Source organism: Pseudophryne corroboree, chromosome 1 (genome assembly GCF_028390025.1).
Source record: "Pseudophryne corroboree isolate aPseCor3 chromosome 1, aPseCor3.hap2, whole genome shotgun sequence".
Classification (NCBI taxonomy): Eukaryota; Metazoa; Chordata; class Amphibia; order Anura; family Myobatrachidae; genus Pseudophryne; species Pseudophryne corroboree.
The window spans coordinates 279,857,686-279,880,709 of NC_086444.1; the positions used below are offsets into that span (position 1 = coordinate 279,857,686).

At 47.2% G+C, this 23,024-nt stretch overlaps 1 protein-coding gene across 3 annotated transcripts in view; it reads right to left on the reverse strand.

The window, feature by feature from the left end:
* CCDC60 (coiled-coil domain containing 60) overlaps window positions 1-23,024 on the reverse strand; it is a 638,346-nt gene that overhangs the window by 380,142 nt on the left and 235,180 nt on the right. For all 3 annotated transcript variants that reach the window (XM_063964309.1, XM_063964308.1, XM_063964307.1), the window contains exons 2-3: window positions 21,712-21,801; window positions 11,131-11,213 (exon numbers count right to left, since the gene is read on the reverse strand). In XM_063964309.1, coding sequence (XP_063820379.1) covers window positions 11,131-11,213; window positions 21,712-21,801 — 173 coding nt within the window. The remainder of the gene's footprint in view (window positions 1-11,130; window positions 11,214-21,711; window positions 21,802-23,024) is intronic.

The following is a 23,024-nucleotide window of genomic DNA, read 5'->3' on the forward strand; positions in this document are numbered from 1 at the left end:
GGGTATTTTCCACATATATAGCCTCTGGGGCTATATATTGTGGTATTTTTGCCAGCCAAGGTGTTATAATTGCTTCTCAGGGCGCCCCCCCCCCAGCGCCCTGCACCCTCAGTGACCGGAGTGTGAAGTGTGTGTGAGGAGCAATGGCGCACAGCTGCAGTGCTGTGCGCTACCTTGGTGAAGACTGATGTCTTCTGCCGCCGATTTTCTGGACCTCTTCTTGCTTCTGGCTCTGTAAGGGGGACGGCGGCGCGGCTCCGGGACCGAACACCAAGGGCTGGGCCTGCGGTCGATCCCTCTGGAGCTAATGGTGTCCAGTAGCCTAAGAAGCCCAATCCGGCTGCAAGCAGGCGAGTTCGCTTCTTCTCCCCTTAGTCCCTCGCTGCAGTGAGCCTGTTGCCAGCAGGTCTCACTGAAAATAAAAAACCTAAATCTATACTTTCTTTCTAAGGGCTCAGGAGAGCCCCTAGTGTGCATCTAACCTCGGCCGGGCACAAAATCTAACTGAGGCTTGGAGAAGGGTCATAGTGGGAGGAGCCAGTGCACACCAGGTAGTCATAAATCTTTCTAGAGTGCCCAGCCTCCTTCGGAGCCCGCTATTCCCCATGGTCCTTACGGAGTTCCCAGCATCCACTAGGACGTCAGAGAAATAAATGATAATATGAATAATAATAACCCTACACCCCTGACCCTAACCCTCGCTTCCCGCAGCCTAACCCTAACCTTCCCCCCAACCCCCCACCCGAAGGAGTCCCAGCACAGATCGATTGGGAATTCCAGCGTTTTGGATAACCGCGCCGGCATTTCGATCCATGTTGGGGTGTCGACGTCGGCATTCCGAACAGTGTCGAGATTCCGACATCAGCATTCAGACTGCCAGGATGCAGATTGCCGGTATTCTGAGCGGATCCCATCTTAGTACAAGTATACAAGTACTGAGTGTATTATAATACCTCCAATTTCTGGTAACCTGCATAGAAAACTAGTCAAATATTACATGGATATTATTCATTATATGCATATGGTCCTCTTACTAGGACTAAATTTATTCAAGTGAAATGTGAGTGATGATGGTTTTGTATCTATTTAGAAGAAAAAACACATTTTAATAATTGTCACAGTTTTTTCATGATTGTTAATGACAGGAATCAATGCTGTATATACACAAGGTGTATAATCAGGGACGGTTCTAGACCTTGTGGCGCCCAGGGCAAAAGTTTTCTTTCCCCCCCCCCCCCCCCCCCCCCTCATCCCCTCCCCCTGACAGGCAAAACAGGGTTAGAGCGCAGTGTAGGCGTGCAGCAAAAAATAGTGGCATGGCTTCATGGGGAAGGGGGGTGGTCACATTTATACCCCCTTTAGCTGTGCCCCCTGTACTGTGCCCTCAGTAGTTGTGCTCCCAGTACTGTGCCCCCAGTACTGTGCCCTCAGTAGTTGTGCCCCCAGTACTGTGCCCCCTGTAGCTGTGCCCTCAGTAGCTGTACCCCCTGTAGCTGTGCCCCCAGTACTGTGCCCCTTGTAGCGCTGATTACCCCCCGAAAAAAATACTCACCATCCCCGCTGCTGCTTCCCGACCGCCGCTGTCCTCCATCTACGGCCGCCGGCGCCGCTATTCGGATCAATGGGAGAGACATCATGACGTCTCTCCCATAGCACCGCACAGACACCAGAGGTCAATTATGACCTCTAGTGTCTACAGCCGCTTACACAATGCCGTGCGGTGTGCGATGACGTTATTATCGCGAACGGCACGGCACCAGCAGCAGATCTTGCCACAGCGGCGGCACCCTCGGGACAGTGGCGCCCCAGGCAAAAATCCTGCTTGCCCGTGGCAAGATCTGCTAATGTATATAATGTGTAAAACAAGCAGTGGGATGCAGCTTATATTGAACATACAGATGTGTCCACTTACATCGAGCCTCCCTGCACGTTAAACAGTCCTTCTACTCACGCCATGGCATGCGAATGGGACGCACAAGCAGATTTTGATAATTAAAATAAGAATTTACTTACCGATAATTCTATTTCTCATAGTCCGTAGTGGATGCTGGGACTCCGTAAGGACCATGGGGAATAGCGGCTCCGCAGGAGACTGGGCACAAAAGTAAAAGCTTGAACTAGCTGGTGTGCACTGGCTCCTCCCCCTATGACCCTCCTCCAAGCCTCAGTTAGGATACTGTGCCCGGACGAGCGTACATAATAAGGAAGGATCTTGAATCCCGGGTAAGACTCATACCAGCCACACCAATCACACCGTACAACCTGTGATCTGAACCCAGTTAACAGTATGATAAACGAAGGAGCCTCTGAAAAGATGGCTCACAACAATAATAACCCGAATTTTGTAACAATAACTATATACAAGTATTGCAGACAATCCGCACTTGGGATGGGAGCCCAGCATCCACTACGGACTATGAGAAATAGAATTATCGGTAAGTAAATTCTTATTTTCTCTAACGTCCTAAGTGGATGCTGGGACTCCGTAAGGACCATGGGGATTATACCAAAGCTCCCAAACGGGCGGGAGAGTGCGGATGACTCTGCAGCACCGAATGAGAGAACTCCAGGTCCTCCTCAGCCAGGGTATCAAATTTGTAGAATTTAGCAAACGTGTTTGCCCCTGACCAAGTAGCTGCTCGGCAAAGTTGTAAAGCCGAGACCCCTCGGGCAGCCGCCCAAGATGAGCCCACCTTCCTTGTGGAATGGGCTTTTACAGATTTTGGCTGTGGCAGGCCTGCCACAGAATGTGCAAGCTGAATTGTACTACAAATCCAACGAGCAATCGTCTGCTTAGAAGCAGGAGCACCCAGCTTGTTGGGTGCATACAGGATAAACAGCGAGTCAAATTTCCTGACTCCAGCCGTCCTGGAAATATATATTTTCAGGGCCCTGACTACGTCCAGTAACTTGGAGTCCTCCAAGTCCCTAGTAGCTGCAGGCACCACAATAGGCTGGTTCACGTGAAACGCTGAAACCACCTTTGGGAGAAATTGAGGACGAGTCCTCAATTCTGCCCTATCCGTGTGAAAAATCAGGTAAGGGCTTTTATAAGATAAAGCCGCCAATTCTGAGACACGCCTGGCTGAAGCCAGGGCTAACAGCCATTACCACCTTCCATGTGAGATATTTTAATTCCACAGTGGTGAGTGGTTCAAACCAATGTGATTTTAGGAACCCCAAAACCATATTGAGATCCCAAGGTGCCACCGGGGGCACAAAAGGAGGCTGTATATGCAGTACCCCTTTGACAAACGTCTGGACTTCAGGCACTGAAGCCAGTTCTTTTTGGAAGAAAATCGACAGGGCCGAAATTTGAACCTTAATGGACTCTAATTTTAGGCCCATAGACAGTCCTGTTTGCAGGAAATGTAGGAAGCGACCCAGTTGAAATTCCTCTGTAGGGGCCTCTTTGGCCTCACACCACGCAACATATTTTCGCCAAATGCGGTGATAATGTTTTGCGGTTACATCCTTCCTGGCCTTTATCAGGGTAGGGATGACTTCTTCTGGAATGCCTTTTTCCTTCAGGATCCGGCGTTCAACCGCCATGCCGTCAAACGCAGCCGCAATAAGTCTTGGAACAGACAAGGCCCCTGCTGGAGCAGGTCCTTTCTTAGAGGTAGAGGCCACGGTTCCTCCGTGAGCATCTCTTGAAGTTCCGGGTACCAAGTCCTTCTTGGCCAATCCGGAACCACGAGTATAGTTCTTACTCCTCTCCTTTTTATGATTCTCAGTACTTTTGGTATGAGAGGCAGAGGAGGGAACACATACACTGACTGGTACACCCATGGTGTTACCAGAGCGTCCACCGCTATTGCCTGAGGGTCCCTTGACCTGGCGCAATATCTGTCTAGTTTTTTGTTGAGACGGGACGCCATCATGTTCACCTTTGGTTTTTCCCAACGGTTTACCATCTCTTGGAAGACTTCTGGATGAAGTCCCCACTCCCCCGGGTGAAGGTCGTGTCTGCTGAGGAAGTCCGCTTCCCAGTTGTCCACTCCCGGAATGAACACTGCTGACAGTGCTATCACATGATTCTCCGCCCAGCGAAGAATCCTTGCAGCTTCTGCCATCGCCCTCCCGCTTCTCGTGCCGCCCTGTCTGTTTACGTGGGCGACTGACGTGATGTTGTCCGATTGGATCAATACCGCCTGACCTTGAAGCAGGGGTTTTGCTTGACTTAGGGCATTGTAAATGGCCCTTAGTTCCAGAATGTTTATATGAAGAGATGTTTCCATGCTTGACCACAAGCCCTGGAAATTTCGTCCCTGTGTGACTGCTCCCCAGCCTCTCAGGCTGGCATCCATGGTCACCAGGATCCAATCCTGAATGCCGAATCTGCGGCCCTCTAGTAGATGAGCACTCTGCAGCCACCACAGAAGAGACACCCTTGTCCTTGGCGACAGGGTTATCCGCTGATGCATCTGAAGATGCGATCCGGACCATTTGTCCAGAAGATCCCACTGAAACGTTCTTGCATGGAATCTTCCGTATGGAATCGCTTCGTAAGAAGCCACCATTTTTCCCAGGACCCTCGTGCACTGATGCACTGACACCTGGCCTGGTTTTAGGAGATTCCTGACTAGCTCGGATAACTCCCTGGCCTTCTCCTCTGGGAGAAACACCTTTTTCTGGACTGTGTCCAGAATCATTCCTAGGAACAGGAGACGTGTTGTTGGAATCAGCTGCGATTTTGGAATATTTAGAATCCACCCGTGCTGACGTAACACTAACTGAGATAGTGCTACTCCGACTTCTAACTGTTCCCTGGACCTTGCCCTTATCAGGAGATCGTCCAAGTAAGGGATAATTAAAACGCCTTTTCTTCGAAGAAGAATAATCATTTCGGCCATTACCTTGGTAAAGACCCGAGGTGCCGTGGACAACCCAAACGGCAGCGTCTGAAACTGATAATGACAGTTTTGTACTACAAACCTGAGGTACCCTTGGTGAGAAGGGTAGATTGGGACGTGGAGATAAGCATCTTTGATGTCCAGAGACACCATATAGTCCCCTTCTTCCAGGTTTGCTATCACTGCTTTGAGTGACTCCATCTTGAATTTGAACCTCTTTATGTAAGTGTTCAAGGATTTTAGATTTAAAATTGGTCTCACCGAGCCGTCCGGCTTCGGTACCACAAACAGCGTGGAATAATACCCCTTTCCCTGTTGTAGGAGAGGTACCTTGATTATCACCTGCTGGGAATACAGCTTGTGAATGGCTTCCAAAACTGCCTCCCTGTCGGAGGGAGACTTTGGTAGAGCAGACTTCAGGAACCGGCGAGGGGGAGATGTCTCGAATTCCAGTTTGTACCCCTGTGATACTACCTGCAGAATCCAGGGGTCCACTTGCGAGTGAGCCCACTGCGCGTTGAAATTTTTGAGACGGGCCCCCACCGTGTCCGAGTCCGCTTGTAAAGCCCCAGCGTCATGCTGAAGACTTGGCAGAAGCAGAGGAGGGCTTCTGCTCCTGGGAAGAGGCTGCCTGGTGCAGTCTTTTTCCTCTTCCTCTGCCCCGGGGCAGAAATGAATGGCATTTTGCCCGCTTGTACTTATGGGAACGAAAGGACTGAGTTTGAAAAGACGGTGTCTTTTTCTGCTGAGAGGTGACCTGGGGTAAAAAGGTGGACTTTCCGGCCGTTGCCGTGGCCACCAGGTCCGATAGACCGGCCCCAAATAACTCCTCCCCTTTATACGGCAATACTTCCATATGTCGTTTGGAATCCGCATCCCCTGACCACTGTCGCGTCCATAACGCTCTTCTGGCAGAAATGGACATAGCACTCACTCTTGATGCCAGGGTGCAAATATCCCTCTGTGCATCACGCATATATAGTAATGCATCCTTCTATCTTTGAGGGCGGCCGTATCAGGAGACGGTAACGCTACTTGTTTAGATAAACGTGTGAGCGCTTTATCTACTCTAGGGGGTGTTTCCCAACGCGCCCTAACCTCTGGCGGGAAAGGGTATAGTGCCAATAATTTATTAGAAATTAGCACTTTTTTATCGGGGGAAACCCACGCTTTATCACACACCTCATTTAATTCATCTGACTCAGGAAAAGCTACTGGTAGTTTTTTTTTTACTCCCCACATAATACCTTTCTTTGTGGTACTTGTAGTGTCAGAAATGTTCAATGCCTCCTTCATTGCCGTGATCATGTAACGTGTGGCCCTACTGGACATTACGTTTGTCTCCTCACCGTCGACACTGGACTCAGTATCTGTGTCTGGTTCTGTGTCGACCCACTGAGGTAACGGGCGTTTTATCGCCCCTGACGGTGTCTGAGACGCCTGGACAGGCACTAATTGATTTGTCGGCTGTCTCATGTCGTCAACAGTTTTTTGTAAAGTGCTGACATTGTCACGTAGTTCTTTAAATACAACCATCCAGTCAGGTGTCGACTCCCTAGGGGGTGACATCACTAACACAGGCAATTGCTCTGCTTCCACATCATTTTCCTCCTCATACATGTCGACACAATCGTACCGACACCCAGCACACACACAGGGAATGCTCTGATAGAGGACAGGACCCCACTAGCCCTTTGGGGAGACAGAGGGAGAGTTTGCCAGCACACACCAGAGCGCTATATATATATATATAGGGATAACCTTATATAAGTGTTACTCCCTTTTATAGCTGCTGTTTATAATTTAGCTGCCAATAGTGCCCCCCCTCTCTCGTTTTTACCCTGATTCTGTAGGGACTGCAGGGGAGAGTCAGGGAGCCGTCCTTCCAGCGGAACTGTGAGGGAAAATGGCGCTTGTGTGCTGAGGAGATAGGCTCCGCCCCTTCACGACGGCCTTATCTCCCGCTTTTTTCTGGAAAACTGGCAGGGGTTAAATACATCCATATAGCCCAGGAGCTATATGTGATGTATTTCTTTTGCCATCCAAAGGTATTTCAGTTTTTATTGCGTCTCAGGGCGCTCCCCCCCAGCGCCCTGCACCCTCAGTGACCGGAGTGTGAAGTGTGCTGAGAGCAATGGCGCACAGCTGCAGTGCTGTGCGCTACCTTAGTTGAAGACAGGAACGTCTTCTGCCGCCGATTTCACCGGACCTCTTCGTTCTTCTGGCTCTGTAAGGGGGCCGGCGGCGCGGCTCCGGGACCCATCCAGGCTGAACCTGTGATCGTCCCTCTGGAGCTAATGTCCAGTAGCCTAAGAAGCCCAATCCACTCTGCACGCAGGTGAGTTCGCTTCTTCTCCCCTTAGTCCCACGATGCAGTGAGCCTGTTGCCAGCAGGACTCACTGAAAATAAAAAACCTAAAATAAACTTTTACTCTAAGCAGCTCAGGAGAGCCACCTAGCATGCACCCTTCTCGTTCGGGCACAAGAATCTAACTGAGGCTTGGAGGAGGGTCATAGGGGGAGGAGCCAGTGCACACCAGCTAGTTCAAGCTTTTACTTTTGTGCCCAGTCTCCTGCGGAGCCGCTATTCCCCATGGTCCTTACGGAGTCCCAGCATCCACTTAGGACGTTAGAGAAAATGATATGCAGCATGCCTATATTCTGTGTGCGACTGGGGCTGTATCTGTATACAAAATGCTATGTTACAGTGTTTTCTAGGAAAATTCTGCAGCGTACCATTTCGTATGCAGATACAATCGCGGACGCACGCACAATATAGGCATGCTGCATATAATTTTAATCAACAGAGTCTGATTGTGCTTCCTATTCACATAGCAATGTAAATAAGATGCATTTTCAGCAAAAAAAGGCCCCGGCACTAATGAGAGTTGCACGGGACCTGTCAGCTCACTCACGCAAGGCATCTCCCGCTACATGGCATATTGATGCAAGATGTATGAGGACACATCTGCATCACAGAAACCTAGAAACCTGACATAAAAAAGTGATCAGTTTCGCCATTTAATACAATAAATAATGCACATTCAGAGAGTTTGTTTGTGATATCAGCTATACAAACACAGCTGTACAGATGTGTCCTATTACATCCAGTGCCGTTTCTAGCGGCGGGCGAGCCGTTGCACGGGGTGCCCGCCGCGGCACTTTGCAGGACCTTTTCCCCCTCCTCCCCCCTCCCGAGTACTCCTGTTCGGGGGGGGGGGTGGAGAGTCTCGAGCAATGACGCGATTGCGTAGTGACATCACGACGCAGTTGCGTCATTCCGCGAAACTACGCCCCCGAACAGGAGTACCGATGACAAGAGGAGGGGGAGCCAGCTGGAAGGAGGCGGCAGCCGGCGCGGGCCGAAGAGCGGGAAGAGCCTCTTCATACTGTATGTAAGTATTCTCTCTCTCTCCCCCCCACTTGACACTTGCCTGCCGTACTGTGTAAAATGGGGACACTTGACTGCACTACTGTGTAAAATGGGGACACTTGCCTGCACTACTGTGTAAAATGGGGACATTTGCCTGCAATACTGTGTAAAATGGGGACACTTGCCTGCAATACTGTGTAAAAATGGGGACACTTGCCTGCAATACTGTGTAAAATGGGGACTATTGCCTGCCGTACTGTGTAAAATGGGGACTCTTGCCTGCCGTACTGTGTAAAATGGGGACACCTGCCTGCCGCAATGTGTAAAATGGGGACTCTTGCCTGCATACTGTGTAAAATGGGGACTCTTGCCTGCCGTACTGTGTAAAATGGGGACTCTTGCCTGCCGTACTGTGTAAAATGGGGACACTTGCCTGCCGTACTGTGTAAAATGGGGACTCTTGCCTGCCGTACTGTGTAAAATGGGGACTCTTGCCTGCCGTAATGTGTAAAATGGGGACTCTTGCCTGCTGTAATGTGTAAAATGGGGACTCTTGCCTGCCGTACTGTATAAAATGGGGATACGTGCCTGCTGTAATGTGTAAAATGGGGACTCTTGCCTGCCGTACTGTGTAAAATGGGGACACTTGCCTGCCGTACTGTGTAAAATGGGGACACGTGCCTGCCGTACTGTGTAAAATGGGGACTCTTGCCTGCCATACTGTGTAAAATGGGGACACTTGCCTGCAATACTGTGTAAAATGGGGACACGTGCCTGCCGCAATGTGTAAAATGGGGACACGTGCCTGCCGCAATGTGTAAAATGGGAACACGTGCCTGCCGCAATGTGTAAAATGGGGACACGTGCCTGCCGCAATGTGTAAAATGGAGACTTTTTTTTTCCTGTGGTGGCCGTGATGATGAGATCAGATGAGGCCACGCCCATTTTAATGAGGCCACCCACCCTTGCCGGGAGCGCGTGCGCCTTAGGCGCGCGCTTGCTTTTTCTATCTATGGGGGGGGGCATATATTTTTTTTTAATGTCAATGGGGGGGGTCGCATTTTGAAATCTTTCACTGGGAGCCAAATTGGCTAGAAACCGCCCTGATTACATCTATGCTCCATGCACTACAAGTCACATTACATATAACGTGTGAGTGCCATGTGACTTGGTATTGCCAAGCATCTTTTTTGGCATTTTTTCAGCGAAAATGCGTCTTAGATGCAAAGTAATGTAATAAGACGCACAAACAGTTTCTGTTGATTAAATGATATGCAGCATGTTTATATTCTCTGGGTGACTGCGACTGTATTTGCATACAAATGATATGCTACTGTGGAAATCACTGTAACGTGTCAATTTGGATGCAGATATAGCCGCAATTACACACAGAATATAGGCATGCTGCATATCATTTTAATCTGCAGAAGATGATGGTGCATCCTATTACATTACTTTGCGTCTAAGAGGCATTTTCGCATGACACTCTGCGCTACCGAGTCCCACCATGGCATGGCACGATTTCAAGGGCTGTTTAGCATGACTGCAGCAAGGATGTAAGAAGACACATCTGTATATATGTTTTTGGTTAGGGGCAATCTTGGGATTATATTTCATGTTATTTGCCCTTATTGGGTGTTCAACTTCCAAGACTACATTTCAACACTTTGCTTTTGCAAAACAGCCATTATAATTGTTTTTGGTAACCCAATATGATAATGATTTACATTTTTGACACATAAAAATATAACAAAAGATACATTGTAGACAATCAAAACAAAAGATAAAACCACATTTTGAAGAGGTTGCCCATAAGCAACATTATATGGTACAGTTCAATCAACAAAACCCTTTCATAACCAAATTTTCATTGAAAACACTTTCTACACCTTACCAAAGCTAGTTGAATGGTTAATAATTCTGTACGTAAGCAAATAGTAGACAGTTTTCTTTGTCTTAGCAATTTACATTCAATATGCGAAGTATGAAACATGTTATTAGCTTAAAATTCCCAAATTTATTATATAGTACACCCAAAATTAGCAATGGCAAAGACACAGACAATTTTTCTTTTCTTTTCTTTCTTTAATAAACCAAATTGAGTACCTTTTAAGGGGTGTGGTATGCGCGACCGGTGGTCAGGAGACCACCGTTCAGCATACCGACGCCAGGATCCTGGCAGCAGAATCCCAGTGGGGGGGGGTGGTGGTGGTGGTGGGGGGGGGGGGGCGGCGGATGGGCCAGTGCAGCAAGCCCCTTGCGATTTCCCCCTTTTAAGCATACATCTGATGTCACTGTTTTCTCACCAATTCTCCTATATATCATTATATCCTTTTCAAAATCTCTCTAGTTGGCGAACATAAATGTCTGACGGAAACAGACAACGTGGGCAGAAGAAGGATGCCCACAAGCAGATAGAGCTCAGTAGTATTCCAAAGCCTTTCTATTCATTATGTTATGTGCTATGTGACTTTGGTTGTCATGGTAGTACAGAATCATAAACCGTTAATGGCAGGCTAAAAACAAATACATACTGTAAGGTAAATATCAACATACAGTAAGGGAAATATAATTGTTACCACTGTGATTTATGTTAAAAAAACAAAACAAAAAACACATTCCTAAAAGCACTGTTTTTTTGTGTATCTTTGCTTTGTATAAAAATAGGGAACTCACTACAAAGTATGCCAGGGTACTTAACTATTGGATAATGCAAATAATGGGTACACTTATTAAGTGGCTACACTTATTATACTGTGATCAGTATTTCAGCTGCTGTGTTATATACTATAGATCCAAACAACTAAAACATTGTGTAACTGATATTACATTACACTGAGTTATTGCTGAATGATGTGTCAGTAGTTCTGTTGGGAAACATTTCACAACTACAGTATTTACCTGGTGTGGTTGAACTCTTTATTAAAGTTGCTTGTGTACTTTTTTCTGTGCCTTAGGTACACAGAGGAACCACATGGTGGAAGCTTAAAGAAAGCAAAAGAAGACGAATTTTAGACACAGAACCATACCTTAACACATTTATACTAAAGTAAATGACAATTTGCAACAAGTGTGGGTTTAGATACGAAACAAGCTTAAAAAAAATGGCAGGTCACATTTTTTTCTTTAGAATGGAGCAGACAGCAGAGTTGTTCATGAGATGTTGGACAAACTCTGAATCAGTTTTATCAGTATTTTCTAGTCTTCTTTTCTTTTATTTAGGGGGGGATCCAATTGCACACGGGGGTTTTGGTATTCAATTAGAACCCAGAAAATTGGAGGTGGTGCTTTCTATTGCAATCACTGCATCTTTTTTCCTGCACTTCCAGATCAAGTCAGATTTTTCCTAAAATTTATATTTTTAGAAGAAATCACTGGGACCCGGCGGCACCTCCCCTGAGGACTAATTAAGCAATTGGAAGTTTTCAATGAGCTTAATTAGTCAGTAATTACTCACCTTTTGAAGCAGAGTCTTCTTCATCCAGCGTTGGGAGCCGGTCCTCTGGAGCAGCAGTGAGTATGTGAAATGTGTGGAGTGTGTGTGAGCGTTTGCAAGTGTGTGTGAGTGTATATAAGTGTGCATGAGTGTGTTATGTGTGTGTGCATGTATGTGAGTGTCCCCTGGTGTGTATAACCCCTCCCCCTCCCCGCAGTGTAATCTCCCCGCGCCCCCCCGAAGCCAACTACCAGGAGAACTACATCTCCCAGCAGTCCTTGCATCTACTAGCATCCACCAGAGCCTCTCAGCAGCCTCTGGGACTCCCAGCAGCTCTCTCACCAGTGGTATTTTTTTCACACGCCGCATGGTTTCTACAGCTGAAAACCCTGCAACCATTTTTACCAAATTGGATACCACGGGTATTGGGAACGCGCATACCTGCGTTAATCCAAAACAGGGCGCGAGGTAGGCAAGGTTTTTTACCTCACTAAACCTAGCGCCCAATTGTATTCCCCCTGATCACTGAATGTTGGCAAGGTTCTGGAAAGTCCATCACAGTTTACCTATTCAAGAAAACATATTTAAGAAAGCGAAATTTGCAGCGCTGCACCTGGCAGCGGTGCAAAATACATTTAACCATAGCGCAGCCAACTTTCACGGTTTTCATGAGTGTAAATCAACCATGATAACTTTTTGCAACTTATTATTTTACCATTATTTAGCAACTATTTTAGTAATTCTAAATATGTTTTAGTGGAATAGGAACCTTTTGTATTTTCCCTCTTCATTTTCTTAATTGTCTATACAGCCTAGCCCTTAGAGAGTTCACTATGACATTATATTTCTGTTCATAAGCAGAGAGTTCATTTAGATAGTTCATTATGATATTATACTGCTATTCAAAAGCAGACAATACTTCCAAATATGGAGAACAATGAACGAGGGACACACGATAAGAAGTCACTACTTGTTCATGCTGACCGAGTAATAATAGGCAGAAAATTTAAGTGAAGACTACATACTCTAAAACCAGATTTGGGGTCACTTTTGATGGTTATCATCCATCTGGAGTTTAAAAGCATTCTACTCAAGACAATTATTTGGGGCATTTCACAAAAAGGTATTTTTAAAGACCTAAATGGTAACAGACTACAATAGCTCACATGGAGCTATATAATAAAGATTTAAATTATGATATGGGAACACTGAATTATGTATCTTTATTTATTAAGTAACAACATTTTACATACCATTGTAAGCTTGCGAGCAAGGCCTTCCTACCTCTATGTCTGTCTGCTTTTACCCAGTTTTGTTATATTACTGTAGTTCTAATTGTAAAGCGCAACGGAATATGCTGCGCTATATAAGAAACTGTTATTATTAATAATAATAATACCGTTGCTAGTAAAAGCACTGCCCTTTTAAAAATCGGGCATAAACAAGCTCAGAAGTGTCAGGTTTTATAGCCCAACTCTTCAGGAATAAAACCCTAGGTTTCATCCTTTTTTTTTAATGGAATGCAAAATGTCATTTCCAGCGGCACAGCACCCAATGTAAAACATAGTTTCAAAACAAAAAAAAGTGTTACAACCATGCAGTACAGATGTTTAGCTCTTAAAATAATACATTTGCTCTGCACAAACTGTACTGTATGCAATAATCACAATGATACAAATGTAATTAGATGGAAAGGTACTATGCTACAATAGAACATCAATATAATAAGGTTATTTTGAGGACAGCATGGACTCTGCTTGTCTAGGTTTGCCTCAATAAACAGTACAGAAATACCAACATGCAGCAGCTTAATGAGTGAGCAGATGATCGAGGGGAATAGATGGCCAGTATTTCCGATGATCACTGTCCATCAAAGATAAATATTAGCTGTGTCATGCTTTAACAGTATTGCTGTTGCCTGGGATGCAATTTGATTCTATGAAGGCTCTTCTATGACAAATGACATTGATAACAGAGTAACAAAAATGGGAAGTAGGGAAAAGCAGACAAAAACCCTACAATAAAAAAATAAGAATTTACTCACCGGTAATTCTATTTCTCGTAGTCCGTAGTGGATGCTGGGGACTCCGTAAGGACCATGGGGAATAGACGGCTCCGCAGGAGACTGGGCACATCTAAAGAAAGATTTAGGACTATCTGGTGTGCACTGGCTCCTCCCCCCTATGACCCTCCTCCAAGCCTCAGTTAGGAACTGTGCCCGGAAGAGCTGACACAATAAGGAAGGATTTTTGAATCCCGGGTAAGACTCATACCAGCCACACCAATCACACCATATAACACGTGATAGGAACCCCGGTTAACAGTATGATAACAAAATGGAGCCTCTGAAGAGATGGCTCACAACAAAACCCGATTTTTGTAACAATAACTATGTACAGGTATTGCAGACAATCAGCACTTGAGATGGGCGCCCAGCATCCACTACGGACTACGAGAAATAGAATTACCGGTGAGTAAATTCTTATTTTCTCTGACGTCCTAGTGGATGCTGGGGACTCCGTAAGGACCATGGGGATTATACCAAAGCTCCCAAACGGGCGGGAGAGTGCGGATGACTCTGCAGCACCGAAAGAGAGAATTCCAGGTCCTCCTCAGCCAGGGTATCAAATTTGTAGAATTTTGCAAACGTGTTTGCCCCCGACCAAGTAGCTGCTCGGCAAAGTTGTAAAGCCGAGACCCCTCGGGCAGCCGCCCAAGATGAGCCCACCTTCCGTGTGGAATGGGCTTTTACAGATTTAGGCTGCGGTAAGCCTACCGCAGAATGCGCCAGCTGAATAGTGCTACAAATCCAGCGCGCAATAGACTGCTTAGAAGCAGGAGCACCCAGCTTGGTGGGTGCATACAGGATAAACAGCGAGTCAGTCTTTCTGACTCCAGCCGTCCTGGAAATATAAATTTTTAGGGCCCTGACTACGTCCAGCAACTTGGAATCCTCCAAGTCCCTAGTAGCCGCAGGCACCACAATAGGTTGGTTCAAGTGAAAAGCTGAGACCACCTTTGGGAGAAACTGAGGACGAGTCCTCAATTCTGCCCTTTCCACGTGAGATATTTTAATTCCACAGTCTTAAGTGGTTCGAACCAATGTGATTTCAGGAATGCCAAAACCACACTGAGATCCCAAGGTGCCACTGGGGGAACAAAAGGAGGCTGAATATGCAGTACTCCTTTGACAAAAGTCTGAACTTCGGGCAGTGAAGCCAGTTCTTTTTGGAAGAAAATCGACAGAGCCGAAATCTGGACCTTTATGGACCCCAATTTGAGGCCCAACGTCACCCCTGCTTGCAGGAAGTGCAGGAATCGACCCAGTTGAAATTCCTCCGTCGGGGCCTTCATGGCCTCACACCAAACAACATATTTTCGCCAAATGCGGTGATAATGTCTTGCGGAGACATCCTTCCTGGCTTTGATCAGGGTAGGGATGACTTCCTCCGGAATACCCTTTTCCTTCAGGATCCGGTGTTCAACCGCCATGCCGTCAAACGCAGCCGCGGTAAGTCTTGGAACAGACAGGGTCCCTGCTGCAGCAGGTCTAGTCTGAGCGGCAGAGGCCAAGGGTCCTCTGTAAGCATCTCTTGAAGTTCCGGGTACCAAGCTCTTCTTGGCCAATCCGGAACCACGAGTATGGTTTTCACTCCTCGCCTTCTTATTATTCTCAGTACCTTGGGTATGAGAGGTAGAGGAGGAAACACATAAACCGACTGGTACACCCATGGTGTCACTAGAGCGTCCACCGCTATCGCCTGAGGGTCTCTTGACCGGGCGCAATATCTTTTCAACTTCTTGTTGAGGCGGGACGCCATCATGTCTACCTGTGGTTTTTCCCACCGGTTGACCAGCATTTGGAAGACTTCTGGATGAAGTCCCCATTCTCCCGGGTGGAGGTCGTGCCTGCTGAGGAAGTCTGCTTCCCAGTTGTCCACTCCCGGAATGAACACTGCCGTCAGTGCTAACACATGATTCTCTGCCCATCTGAGAATCCTTGTGGCTTCTGCCATCGCCATCCTGCTTCTCGTGCCGCCCTGTCTGTTTACATGGGCGACCGCCGTGATGTTGTCTGACTGGATCAGTACCGGCTGGTTTTGAAGCAGGGGTCTTGCCCGGCTTAGGGCATTGTAAATGGCCCTTAGCTCCAGGATATTTATGTGAAGAGAAATCTCCTGATTTGACCACAGTCCTTGGAAATTTCTTCCCTTTGTGACTGCCCCCCAGCCCCGAAGGCTGGCATCCGTGGTCACCAGGACCCAGTCCTGTATTCCGAATCTGCGGCCCTCTAGTAGATGAGCCCTCTGCAGCCACCACAGCAGCGACACCCTGGTTCTGGCCGATAGGGTTATCCGCTGTTGCATCTGGAGATGGGACCCGGACCATTTGTCCAACAGGTCCCACTGGAACGTCCTTGTATGAAGCTACCATTTTTCCCAGGACTCGTGTGCATTGATGTACCGACACTTTTCCTGGTTTTAGGATGTCTCTGACCAGAGATGACAATTCCTCGGCTTTTTCCAGTGGAAGAAACACTCTTTTCTGGTCTGTGTCCAGAATCATTCCCAGGAACAGAAGACGTGTCGTCGGGACCAGCTGTGACTTTGGAATGTTTAGAATCCAGCCGTGCTGTTGTAGCACTTCCTGAGAAAGTGCCACCCCCACTATCAACTGTTCTTTGGACCTCGCCTTTATCAGGAGATCGTCCAAGTATGGGATAATTAAAACTCCCTTCTTGCGAAGGAGTATCATCATTTCGGCCATTACCTTGGTAAAGACCCTCGGTGCCGTGGATAACCCAAACGGCAGCGTCTGGAACTGATAGTGACAGTCCTGTACCACAAATCTGAGGTACTCCTGGTGCGGAGGGTAAATGGGGACATGCAGGTACGCATCCTTGATGTCCAGGGATACCATGTAATCCCCCTCCTCCAGGCTCGCAATAACCGCCCTGAGCGATTCCATCTTGAACTTGAACCTTTTGATATAAGTGTTCAAGGCTTTTAAATTTAAGATGGGTCTCACCGAACCGTCCGGTTTCGGTACCACAAACATTGTGGAGTAGTAACCCTTTCCTTGCTGAAGGAGGGGTACCTTGACAATCACTTTCTGTGAATACAGTTTTTGAATAGCCACCAACACTGCCTCCCTGGCAGAGGGAGTTGCCGGCAAGGCAGATTTTAGGAAACGGCGGGGGGGAGACGTCTCGAATTCCAGCCTGTACCCCTGAGATACTACTTGAAGGACCCAGGGATCCACTTGTGAGAGAGCCCACTGTGTGCTGAAAAACCTGAGACGTGCCCCCACCGTTCCCGATTCCGCCTGAGCAGCCCCAGCGTCATGCTGTGGACTTACCGGACGCAGGGGAGGACTTCTGCTCCTGGGAACTAGCTGTGTGCTGCAGCTTTTTCCCCCTTCCTCTGCCCCTCGGCAGAAAGGATGAGCCTCTAGCCCGCTTATTTTTCTGGGGCCGAAAGGACTGTACTTGATAATACGGTGCCTTCTTTTGCTGTGGGGTAGCCTGTGGCAAAAAGGTCGATTTCCCAGCAGTAACTGTGGAAACGAGGTCTGAAAGACCTTCCCCAAAAAGTTCCACCCCTTTATAGGGTAAAACTTCCATGTGCCGCTTGGAATCGGCATCACCTGACCATTGCCTAGTCCATAACCCCCGTCTGGCGGCAATGGACATAGCGCTTATTTTTGATGCCAGCCGGCAAATATCCCTCTGTGCATCACGCATGTATAAGACCGCGTCTTTTATATGGTCAGTCGTTAGCAAAATATTGTCCCTATCCATGGTATCAATGTTTTCGGACAGGGAGTCTGACCACGCAGCAGCAGCACTGCACATCCAAGCTGATGCAATAGCGGGTCTCAATATAATGCCAGTGTGTGTGTATATAGCTTTCAGGGTACTTTCCTGCTTTCTATCAGCAGGTTCTTTTAGGGCGGCCATATCCGGAGACGGTAGTGCCACCTTCTTTGATAAGCGTGTCAGCGCTTTATCAACCCTAGGGGGTGTTTCCCAGCGTGACCTATCCTCTGGCGGGAAAGGGTACGCAGCCATTAACCGTTTAGAAATGATCAATTTCTTATATGGGGAAGTCCACGCTTCCTCACACACCTCATTTAGTTCGTCAGATGCAGGAAAAACTACTGGTAGTTTTTTCTCACCAAACATAATACCCTTTTTTGTGGTACCTGGGGTATCATCAGAAATGTGTAATACATTTTTCATAGCCTCAATCATATAACGGGTGGATCTATTGGAGGGTACACTCGTCTCATCATCGTCGACACTGGAGTCGGTATCCGTGTCAACATCTGTATCTGTCATCTGAGGTAGCGGGCGTTTTACAGCCCCTGATGACATTTGAGACGCTTGGACAGGCACAAGCTGAGTAGCCGGCTGTCCTATGTCGTCAAACCTTTTATGTAAGGAGCTGACACTGTCACGTAATTCCTTCCATAAGTCCATCCACACTGGTGTCGACTTTCTGTGAGGGGTTATCACAATCTCATTTGCAGGCAGTGACTTTCTGTGAGGGGTTATCACCGGGCTCATTTGCAGGCAGTAACTTTCTGTGAGGGGTTATCACCGGGCTCATTTGCATGCAGTGTCGGACTGGGGCATGTAGGGCCCACCGGGGGAATACAGTGGTAGGGGCCCATATTTAGGGGTGTGTCAAGTCTCTAGAGGGGGTGTGCCCAGGGTGGGCCCCCACCCAGTAGGGCCCACCGGTTGTTTCCCCTGTACGGCCAGTCCAACCTTGTTTGCAGGTATATATGGACTTGCTACTCGCACATGAAGCTGTGCATAATTATATTGGTATGACAGTGAGAGAAAGACTACTAGGGGCAGCAATAAACAGCCTCAGGAGCAGTACTATCTTACACCCATATAAAGCAGTGGAATGCGTTGTAGTAAAATAAATGCTGTCACATCCCCCAGAAAAAGCAGCAGAAATTTGTAGATACTGTATATGTCCACTTCACACTGAAGTCCTTGGGGAGGCCAGTGAAGGGCCAGTGCTCTGCTAAAAATACTGATTCAGTTGTATCGATAAGCAAAAGTTTCAGAACTGTCTTGTGGACAGTTGGGATGTCAGCTGTCAGGATTCTGGCGTCAGCATTTCCACTGATGTCGGGATTCCATTCCAGTGTCGGCATTCTAGCCACGTGTCAGGATTTTGGTACCAGGATTTTGAGCGCCGCCATCCTGAACGTCTCCCGGTTTTTGTCCTGATTGGAGGCTGAATATGGCAGTGTTTCCAGTTGTACATGAGCCCTGTGATAACTACTCACAGAAAGTCACTACCATCAAATGAGCCAGTGATAACTCCTCACATAAAGTCATTGCATTCAAATGAGCCCAGTGGTAACTCCTCACATAAAGGGGTCTATTCATGAAGCAGTGAAAAATGTGGAGAAGTGAGCCAGTGGAGAAGTTGCCCATGGCAACCAATCAGCTGCTACGTTTATTTTTATAGAACACACTTTATAAATGTTACCTCAACACTGATTGGTTGCCATGGGCAACTTCTCCACTGGCTCACTTCTCCACACTTTTCACTGCTTTATGAATAAACCCCAAAGTCACTGCCTGCAAATGAGCCCGGTGATAACTACTCACAGAAAGTCACTGTCTGCAAATGAGCCCAGTGATAACTCCTCACATAAAGTCACTGCCTGCAAATGAGACCGGTGATAACCCCTCACAGAAAGTCACTGCCTGAAATGAGCCTTGTTGATAGGCCCGCACAGAAAGTCACTGCCTACACATGAGCCCGGTGATAACTCTTCACAGAAAGTCACTGCCTACAAATGAGCCCGGTGATAACTCCTCACAAAACGTCACTGTCTGCAAATGAGCCCGGTGATAACTCCTCACAGAAAGTCACTGCCTGCAAATGAGATGGTGATAACCCCTCACATAAAGTCACTGCCTGCAAATGAGCCCGGTGATAACCCCTCACAGAAAGTTACTGCCTGCAAATTAGCCCAGTGATAACCCCTCACATAAAGTCACTGCCTGCAAATGAGCCCGGTGATAACTCCTCACATAAAGTCACTGTCTGCAAATGAGCCCCGGTGATAGCCCCTCACAGAAAGTCACTGCCTGCAAATGAGATGGTGATAACCCCTCACAGAAAGTCACTGTCTGCAAATGAGCCCGGTGATAACCCCTCACAGAAAGTCACTGTCTGCAAATGAGCCCGGTGATAACCCCTCACAGAAAGTCACTGTCTGCAAATGAGCCCAGTGATAACCCCTCACAGAAAGTCACTGCCTGCAAATGAGCCCGGTGATAACCCCTCACAGAAAGTCACAGCCTGCAAATGAGCCCTGTGATAACTACTCACAGAAAGTCTCTGCCTGCAAATGAGCCCGGTGATAACCCCTCACAGAAAGTCACTGTCTGCAAATGAGCCCGGTGATAACCCCTCACAGAAAGTCACTGCCTGCAAATGAGCCCGGTGATAACCCCTCACAAAAAGTCACTGTCTGCAAATGAGCCCGGTGATAACCCCTCATAGAAAGTCACTGCCTGCAAATGAGCCCGGTGATAACCCCTCACAGAAAGTCACTGTCTGCAGATGAGCCCTAGTGATAACCCCTCACAGAAAGTCACTGCCTGCAAATGAGCCCGGTGATAACCCCTCACAGAAAGTCACTGTCTGCAGATGAGCCCTGGTGATAACCCCTCATAGAAAGTCACTGTTTGCAACTGAGCACGGTGATAGCCCCTCACAGAAAGTCACTGTCTGCAAATGAGACTGGTGATAACCCCTCACAGAAAGTCACAGCCTGCAAATGAGCCCTGTGATAACTATTCACAGAAAGTCACTACCATCAAATGAGCCAGTGATAACTCCTCACATAAAGTCATTGCATTCAAATGAGCCCAGTGGTAACTCCTCACATAAAGGGGTCTATTCATAAAGCAGTGAAAAGTGTGGAGAAGTGAGCCAGTGGAGAAGTTGCCCATGGCAACCAATCAGCTGCTACGTTTATTTTTATAGAACGCACTTTATAAATGTTACCTCAACACTGATTGGTTGCCATGGGCAACTTCTCCACTGGCTCACTTCTCCACACTTTTCACTGCTTTATGAATAAACCCCAAAGTCACTGCCTGCAAATGAGCCCGGTGATAACTACTCACAGAAAGTCACTGTCTGCAAATGAGCCCAGTGATAACTCCTCACATAAAGTCACTGCCTGCAAATGAGACCGGTGATAACCCCTCACAGAAAGTCACTGCCTGCAAATGAGCCTTGTTGATAGGCCCGCACAGAAAGTCACTGCCAGCAAATGAGCCCGGTGATAACCCCTCACAGAAAGTCACTGCCTACACATGAGCCCGGTGATAACTCCTCACAAAACGTCACTGTCTACAAATGAGCCCGGTGATAACTCCTCACAAAACGTCACTGTCTACAAATGAGCCCGGTGATTACTCCTCACAAAACGTCACTGTCTGCAAATGAGCCCGGTGATAGCCCCTCATAAAAGGTCACTGCCTGCAAATGAGCCCTGGTGATAATTCTTTAGCCATTATACTTAAAAAAAAAAAAGACAACTGAGTCTGCTCAGACGTTCTACTGCATGTACGCCCCTGAACATGATGAGGAATTATCTGAAAGAAGTTATCTACCTTTAGATACCCTTTTGTGCTTCTGCATCATTAGATTTAGAATAAGATGAAGTGATGGAGGTTGCCTAACCAGATGAGCCATGGGGAGCACATAAGAGGCATTTGTAATCATGAGTAAGTTGGGTTTACAGTACATAAACATACAGATCTGTTCACTTTTTCCTACCCGCGAACGGGTCACGGGTGTGGATTTACAGCGATTGCGACTATTCGCGTCCACCAGCGACCCGTTCATGGGCACATACACACCATGCAATCCTATAGATTGCAGGTGCGTGTGCAGTGCCCGCACACATTCTGTAAACTGAAGGCTGGCACATCTGTATAGTATAGTCATATGTTGAATTGCAAAGTGACCAGAATCTCTGTATAGTGGGTGACTCACCGTTTTATCTAGGGGTGGTTTTGGTGAAGTCTTAGATCCGGTTTCCTCAGGAGTTTTGGCCTCAAATACTGGTTCCTTGGGTTCAGAGTCCTAGAAAAGAAATAGACAACTATTAAGAGGCTTACAAGGTAGAAATCTTCTCTACCAAAACTGCATGCCATTAACAAGAAAGTTAATACAAACAAGACAAAGTTATACACAGCAGTTAGACAGGTTAAATAAAGGCACCAGTTTCACGGCTAAGGTACTGTAAGCCACATAAACTGTGCTGGTAATGTAATATAGCTAGAGGACCCCACCATAGCAATCGGACTGTTTCTATGAGTCAACTGTTCCAAATAGCCTATATATTAATGATAACTATAAATACCAATTCCTGTGAGAAATGCATCCAATTATTTTTTAAATGAGTTTATGAATCTACCATTACCAGTTGGTAAGGAATTCCACAGTCTGGTCACCCACTGTGATGTTCTCCAATCTCACTGGATTTTCCCCAGGGCCTAGTCACATACTCTGCCCTGGCTATTAAAGAAAGCCAAATCTTACCTCCTAACAACATTTCAGCTGACTAAACCATAATACAACCATGTTCCCTACAAAAGAAGAGATGCTTGCATCATATTAGGGGTGCGACCACAGCACAATAGAGATTTAGCCACGCTACCAGGATTGTTTAGCACTTGTAAAGTGTTTTAGGTCTACCTATAACCAGTCCTCTCTTCTGCAGACAGCTGTCTATTGCTGCATGACTTCCATGATGGCCTAAATCGGGACAGTTACTGTAGGAGGTATCTTTGCATTTACCTTGACCACATGAAATAGGCAATTTCTAATTCTTTAAGATAATAACAATCCAGCTTTATAGACAGTTCAAGGCTGATATTTTACTGGCTGAAAGTGGTTATGCTGTGCTTCCTATGGGTTGGGTATGGTGACCAGCGTTTGGGATCCCGTCGGTCATCATACCAACGCAGGGATCCCGAGGTTTAGATAGCAGGCAGTGGGGAGGGGGGGGGGGGGGGGGGGGGCAGGCGCAATGAAGCCCCTTGCAGGCTTGCTGTGCTCGCCATGCAGCGGGCTCAGTGAACTTGCTGCGCCCGCCACCGGTTTTATTCCCACTCTGTGGGTGTTGTGGACACCCGTGAGTGGGAATAGTCCCTGTTAGTCAGCATGCCGACTGTCGGGCTTTCAAGTGCTCGGGATCCCGGCATCGGTATAGTGACCAGTGGTCTCCCGACGGGCAAGTCACATAACTACATCTCCTTACGATTAGTATGTAAAATTAGCATGTATTACAATCAACAAATATT